This window comes from Berghia stephanieae, chromosome 11, assembly GCF_034508935.2.
Source record: "Berghia stephanieae isolate SIO BIC M18660-M18661 chromosome 11, UCSD_Bste_1.3, whole genome shotgun sequence".
Classification (NCBI taxonomy): Eukaryota; Metazoa; Mollusca; class Gastropoda; order Nudibranchia; family Aeolidiidae; genus Berghia; species Berghia stephanieae.
The window spans coordinates 35,496,798-35,505,225 of record NC_088370.1 but is presented as its reverse complement, the minus strand read 5'-3'; the positions used below and the strand labels follow the sequence as shown (position 1 = coordinate 35,505,225).

At 35.9% G+C, this 8,428-nt stretch overlaps 1 protein-coding gene across 1 annotated transcript in view; it reads left to right on the top strand.

The window, feature by feature from the left end:
* Window positions 1–2,903: 2,903 nt before the first annotated feature.
* Window positions 2,904–8,428, top strand: part of LOC144956406 (uncharacterized) — a 103,798-nt gene continuing 98,273 nt past the window's right edge. Inside the window, exon 1 of the mRNA XM_078886908.1 lies at window positions 2,904–3,153. Coding sequence (XP_078743034.1) covers window positions 2,904–3,153 — 250 coding nt within the window. The remainder of the gene's footprint in view (window positions 3,154–8,428) is intronic.

The window sequence follows — 8,428 nt, the reverse complement described above, 5'->3', positions numbered from 1 at the left end:
TTTTTCTTATCTTTTTTTCTTGTTCTATACGCTCCCTTTGTCTTTGTCATTACCCTTACCGGGACTGCACCAAACACATTTTCTTCTCAGAGATGCCAACTTTAAATTTTGCTCAAAGGAATTTCAGACACCACTCGTAGGAATTTCTATGCGAAAGAGGAATTTCTGCACACAAGAAAAGGGAACTGGAATGATATTTGAATGTGTTTACATATCTATAGTTCTAAATAGATAACTGATTAGAATGATATTATGATATATAAACACATTGCCAAATACAATCCCAAAGTTTTCTTATTTTAAATGAAGTAAAGCTCCAAAACATAATGGTAGTGATTGTAGTACTATGATGATGTGGTGGTGGTTGTAGTAGTAGTGGAAGTGATGATGATGTGGTGGTGGTGGTTGTAGTAGTGGTAGTGATGATGATGTGGTGGTGGTTGTAGTAGTACTGGTAGTGATGATGATGTGGGGCGGGTGGTTGTAGCTGTGGTTGTAGTGATGATGATGTGGTTGTAGTTTTGTTAGTTCAGATGATGTTGGAGTATTGGATGTAGTAGTGGTAGTGGTGGTAGTGATGATTATGTGGTGATGGTGGTGGTGGTGGTTGTTAAATATGATGTGGTTTGGTGGTTGTAGTAGTAGTGATAGTGATGATGATGTGGTGGTGGTGGTTGTAGTAGTGTTAGTTCAGATGATTTGGCAGTAATGGATGTATTAATGGGAGTGGTGGTAGTGATTATGTGATGGTGGTGGTGGTTGTTAATGATGATGATGTGGTGGTGGTGGTAGTTGTATTAGTATAGAAGCCTCACTGCGACACCTCTCTTCTGTTTTCCAGCTAAACCCTTCAAAACTTCAAAACACTGTCATCTTCACAGACTCCAAATCGGTTCTCCAAGCTCTCGATTTAGATAAACTCTCCTCAACCTTCAATAGTTTAAGATCTCAACTAGATGAATTCCTTACAACACACAGAGTAGACTTATCTCTCCAGTGGATACCTGGACATTCAAATATACCAGGAAATGACAATGCAGACAGACTAGCCAGACTGGGATCAACACTTTTACAACCATCAATTCCAGTTTCCTTAGACACAGCGAAACAAATAATCAAAAAAAATAAGAGAGAAGAATGGATGAACAGTTGGGCAATGAGCACCACGGGTAGATGTATGTTTTCCCATATGACCACTCCTGTAAAGACTGATTGCCTAAATAAGCTCAGAAGACACCAGCAAAGCATCATCTTTCAACTAAGAACACAATACATACCGCTCAACAACCATTTAAGCAAAATTACAAAAGACACAACCCCTTCCTGTCCCCTATGTCAACAACCCAATGAAACAGTAACACACCACTTGCTTGAATGTCAACCTCTTGAAGACCTGAGATGCACATTCCTCCCACCAAATCCAAGCATCAGTAAAACACTTTATAGTCACCTGGAACAACTACAAAAGACGTCTAACTTCTACGTCATGGCACAAGACCGAATGGCTAGAGCTCAGGTGGTCGTTGTTTCGGATAAGTAAGTAAGTTGTAGTAGTAGTGGTAGTGATAATGATGTGGTGTTGGTGGTTGTAGTAATAGAGGTAGTGATGATGATGTGGTGGTGGTTGTTGTAGTAGTAGTGCTAGTGATGAAGATGTAGTGGTGGTGGTAGTGGTATTAAGAGTGATGATGATGTGGTGGTGGTTGTAGTAGTAGTAGTAGTGATGATGGTTGTAGTAGTAGTGATGATTTGGTGGTGATTGTAGAGAGGGGTATCCTTGGAACAAATTGACGAAATTGCCCGGAACCCGGAATTTTACCAATGAAATCGGAGTTTTGGCATCACTGTCTTCTAATTTACAGTGCCTTGCATATTTGTTTATCATACAATAAGGCAGTTGCAAGGTTTGATATTTGAACGCTTAACTTTTACTTTATTCTAATATCATATTTCTATTCTGAAAACTTATTATCCTTTGAAATTACACTTAGATGAATTTTTTAAAGCAAACTTCTTAGATATATGTAAAAGATTACGAAACACACAATTAAGACTTAGGTTTATCACATTGATTTAATTAAATATATTTTTTGTATTCTCAGGTCAGAATAAATTAACTAAAAAGAAACCAAAGCGACCATGTTTGTTTTCTGGAAAGCCTCAGGCACAGCTCACTCGACACTTGAAAAGAATACATAGAGAAGAAATGGAAGTCAAGCAAGCATGTAAACTACCACGCAAGGAAATACTTAGGGCATTCAATGTTATGATGAAAAATGGATTTTGTTCATGTAATATTATAAAGAAAACAAATAGGGAAATTCTTGATAGCGAGCGGCGTCAGGGATCCGTTGACTTGGCTATGTGGAGAACAGGCTAGGCTTTTGGTTTCAGAATGGATGGATGTTCAAATTGGAATGTGGATAGACCAACAGCAAGTAGAGGGAGTCCAAGATCCGCTTGAAAAACATCTTCTTGGTTTCTTAAGACTGGCCTATCAATCTGGCAAAGGAAGTAGGAGACTGGTACCGGTACTGTTTCCAAAGGATACATTGCACACCATTGAAAAGCTGATAGCAGAGCGACAAGAAAGTGGAATTTCTGATGCAAATCAATTTCTATTCTCAAATACAGGGAAGTCAGAAGATCATGTGATAGGTTGAAATAGTGTGCAATCATTTGCTAAACTATGGGAGATCAACTTGAAAAACCAAATCTACTTATTGCGGACAAGTTTCGACATAGGAGTTCAACTCTTTTTGCACTCTTAGAAATTCCAAGTGAAAAGAGGGAAATGTTCTATAGACATGTAGGACATACGGAGGAAATAAATCTTGACGTCTATTAAAGTCCACTGGCAATTAGAGAAATAACTAAAGTGGGAAGGTTCTTGCAAAATTTAGATGAAAAAAACAAGACAAGAGTCAGTTCATCTTCATCAGAATGTTAGCTGTTCAGCCAATACTACTCCACAAGTCTCTGTAAGAGATGGTGGACAGGAAAATCAAAGCTTCTATTCTCATGAAATGGAAATTGAGATGCAATCATTACATGATGATGTTATTAGTTCTATTAATAATGTTCAGGAAAATATTGCTGAAAACATGGATGATAATGAAAGTGATTCTAAAACAAGACAGAAGTACAAGAGTGGTAGATATTTTAAGTGGTTCCTAGCTCAGACTAAAACAGTGTGTGATTTTATCTTATCCACAATTCTAGATAACAAATACACAGGGTCTAAAAGTTCCTAACCAACTAAAACATAATTGAGACCTTCATTGACGAAACAAAAATGTTTTCAGACACCGGCTTTACTCCATCACAAAGAATAAGTCTCATCAAAGCAAAAACGTTGAATGAAAGATCAAAAGAACAAACTAAAGTCGATAAAATATTTGATGTTTGATTTCATTACACACCCATCTTAGGTATTCACCATTGTCTTTATGTCATTGGCGTCATGTGACTGGAAAAAGTCTTCGTAAGCTGTACGTCATCAGTATTGTGTTACTGGAGATAGCAGGTTTTCTTTATCAGATTATGTAAACAAATCACTGAAATATTATTTGACACTTTTTGATGATTGCAATTACACACCTCGTGATAGATCAATCTTGATATCAATCAACTATACAGAATACGCCTGCAAAATAAACATACAAAACAGTATAGCATCTCCAACCAAACCACCAGAGATGGAACGATAATAAAACAACAGGCGTCAGAAATAAATACAAATGCAGAACCCAGACAACGTGATCACTACACTGTAATTGAATCAACACATTATTTACCTATCCATACATGCTCAGAAACACACACACACGCACACACACACACACGCACACACACACACAAAGAGAAACATGCATACATCTCACACAATGTTTTTATAAAACAATAATATTATGTAAATTATATAAATCGTTGATTAAAGCAACACACAGACGACTTTTTATTAGTCTGTACGAATACATCTTGCAACGTACAGTATTGAACACAATCAACACAATATCTGACCCATCACCTCAAAACGGTATTACAACATTATGATTGAAATTTTGAAAATTGAATTGATAGACAGAAATCACAGACTTGCGCTGAACTTGTATGTTTTATTGAGGAGAATGAAAATCATATTTGAGTGTGCTGGAAAACATTCTTGTAGGTGTTAGTGAGTAGAATGAATATGGTATTTGAGTGTGCTGAATATGAGGCTTGTATGTTTTTTTTTGAGGAGAATGAATATCATATCAGTGTGGTTTTAATTTGGCTTTTCAGCATCTGGTTCATCTGCACATCAAACCGTTTTGAGACAATGGGTAACATACTTATTGTATGAATATCAAACTGTCTATCTCGCAGTCATAGCAACCATTGACTAAATTGTGAAATATGTGCTCAGAAGAAAAAAATCTACTTCACATCACTCATTAGAAAATGACTGCACTTCGCAAAAAGAAATAAACTCACGTCGGATGTAGACTCATGAACACGTATGTAGATACAAACCACCAAAACCTACATACCAAAATGATACAAGAACAATCGGAAGCAAGAATTGAAAAGATTATTATTATTAATGATAATAATAATAATAATAATAATAATAATAATAATAATAATAATAATAATAATAATAATAATAATAATAATAATAATAATAATAATAATAATAATAATAATAATAATAATAATAATAATGATAGTAACAGTAACAATAATAATATTAATCTGAGAAGGTGTGTAAGTAGTGGTAAATAAAATAAATAAAATAAAATACTTTTCTTCATCCCATAGGGTCTATTCAGTCGAACATTGAGGTAGGGTGTGGTGATTTGCTCAAGGGTACTCAGCGCAGCGGCGGGTAATCGAACTCAGTACCTTTCGGGTACGAAACAAAAACCGCACCGCTGAGCCACGCTGGCTCCGGTATGTAGTTCCATACAAAGCAAAACAAAAAACAAAAAAAAACACGTCCCCCAGTTGAGGCTGGCAGATAATTTTTTGGGGAATGTTTTTTTTTCCTTCTACTTTATCTGGCAGTGTTTCATACACACCTTTCCAAATTAATTCGTATCTTCAGTGTTGATGATGGGACTTTTTAAAAGCGTAAACAATTTACCCAATATTCCTCCTTGACAACATCAAAGTTGTAGATGCCTCTTCCAATTTCATTAATTCTCAAAACGAAATTACATGCCAAATCGTAAAATCGGGAAACTGGCGGGGAATATATTTTAATTGATAAATCATAAATAAAAGAAAAAGAATAATTTAAAAATAACACGATTTGTGTAGTTTATATTCATAATTGTTGCATGACAAAGATTTGAAATGTCATGACTGTCAACCTCCAAGAGAACCCAAGTCACCAATAGTGCACAATTATGTCCGAAATCTACATAGGCTCTTCAATGGCTCGTTACTCAAATTCTCTCATCATATACTTTTGTGTAAAATGATAGCGGAATCATAATTTTGAAGCTGGTTTGACGAATTGATTTTGGAGCCATACACACTACTACTACTACTACTACTACTACTACTACTACTACTACTACTACTACTACTACTACTACTACTATTACTACTACTACTACTACTACTACTACTACTACTACTACTACTACTATTACTACTACTACTACTATTACTACTACTACTACTACTACTACTACTACTACTACTACTACTACTACTACTACTACTACTACTACTATTACTACTCCGACTACTTACTACTACTCTACTACTACTACTACTACTACTACTACTACTACTACTACTACTACTACTACTTACTACTTACTACTACTACTATATTACTACTACATACTACTACTTATACTACTACTACTACTACTACTACTACTATACTACTACTAACTATACTACTACTACTACTATACTACTACTACTACTAACTACTACTACTACTACTACTATACTACTACTACTATACTACTTATTACTACTATTACTATACTATATACTACTACTATACTACTACTATACTACTACTACTATAACTACTCTATATACTACTATATATACTATAAAATAACTATACTACTATACTTACTTATACTACTACTACTATCTACTACTACTACTACTACTACTATACTACTACTACTACTACTACTACTACTACTACTACTACTACTACTACTACTACTACTACTACTACTATCTACTACCACTACCACTACCAGGTCCTTGCCCTGCTACCCTCAGTTTCAAATTCAGGGCAGTTTACAAACAAAACCTCAATGTTGAGGATGATGATTATGACGATGAGATTGATAATGTTTATCACTATGATGATGATGATGATGATGATGATGATGATGATGATGATGATGATGATGATGATGATGATTGTGGTGTTGTTGGTGGTGGTAGTGGAGCTGATGTTAAGTGTGATGATGGCGATGGTGATGGTGATTGCCGTTGATTGGTGGAGTGAGTATTTTTTTTTCATTAGTGATCGATCACGTGTGTATATTTGTAAAAATTTAGCGACACCCCGACTAGTCGACACGATGTCATACAAGCTTACAAGCTTTAACTACCGACTTTGTTAAGAATTCTTATTTAACGGTGGGATGGGCCGATAAAGTTGTTTACATGTCATTGTGACATTGGATGTATTTAACGGTGGGATGGGCCGATAAAGTTGTTTACATGTCATTGTGACATTGGATGTATTTAACGGTGGGATGGGCCGATAAAGTTGTTTACATGTCATTGTACACATTTGGATGTATTTAACGGTAGACTGGGCCGATAAAATTGTTTACTGCGAAAAAAGTTTTTTTAAAATATTTTGCTCAGTTCAATTACAGACAGATCAAAACAACCAACGCCCAAATATTAATAAAACCTTAATCTTGCTTAAGAGACATTTGGACGTATTGATCATAGGCTGGGCTGATAAAATTGTCTACACAATATTGTGACACTTTGGCGTGCCCGCCGTACTTGAGGAAAAACAACTTTTTATTATTATTTTGCCTTGTTCAATCCAAATACAGAAAAATCATAACAGCCAATGCCCAAACATTTAAACTTAAAAAATGGTTACGAGATTTTTGACCGTACTGGAGGTTATCTTATTTCATCAATATAGTGGAATCCTGAAATTGGAGTTGACGTTTAGAGTGTTTACTATATAGATAGTATGCGCTTGGCTAAGAAGCTCATAACATTGCCATCCGGAAGTATATCGGACCAACACACAAAACTGTGTGTAACCATGAACTTTCATAGTGTGGTTGATACAGTCTAGTGAGAATCACTCACAAACGCGGATGGCAAAATACAATAGCAAAGGCTTGAGTGACGTCATCTTCGTTCTATCTATACGGATTAATCAGCATCATTTAGCTTATAATTCGTTCTTTTAAAACAAGTTCTGGTCAAAATGAAAATAATCCGTTTTTCCATGTAATAAACCTATGATAGTTACCAAAAGTGTTGATGAAATAATAAAACCTGCACCTTTGGATAGGCCCAGTGACATAATTTATCCAACACTACACAAATCTACTGATCACGCAAAATCCCGCTTTTAAATTGCGTTTTCATTTTGATTTTCTTCCATCCTCATCGGTTCTAATCTATTGCTATCACTGCTTTTTTTTATCAGTGAAAGGAAAGTAGATATAATTAGATGAATTAAGGAATGAATTGTTACAAAAATCACAAATAATATACTACCTTTAAAGGGCTGAACAACACACACGCACGCACACACACACACACACACACACACACACACACACACATAAGTCGTGGAGAATGAGTTTCTACATGGTTCATGTATTCTCTCATCAGGGGAAATTGAGCTAATTCTCATCTCATACCTTGCAACATAGCTGATATTTTTCCTTTTTATTTCTAGGACTCGGCCTGGTACTCGTATAATACGAGTCGAGTAGGACATTGCATGTAAAACAGCTTATTAATGGGCACAATGCCGGCCCATAATTTGGGGTCAATGTAACCCGTTCTATCATTAAGCGACATTCGAAGATGACACTGAGTCATAGTATATACTCAGTAGACAGATTGCGCGTCAGGGCGCTAACGGGGCCGATTAGAGATAGACGACGATTGGGATTGTTTGGAAGCTTTAACCCTTTGCCCACTAGTCATTATGACATCCGAAATGCTATCGCCGTCTACATCTACGCCGGAATAGAAATAGAGGGTGGAGCCTACCATGATATAACATTTTATGGATCCCTAATTTCATCATAACAGTTCTGTCCACTGACAGGTGGGTGGATATCGCTTTCCAGAACTTGTGTCCTTATATGAAATTCTGAGTTTTTGACCAATCAACGATTGCTCTTTTGATAGCTCGCTTGTCAACATGAGTCAGCTCAACCCTTGATTTATGTACAGGCATCACAGG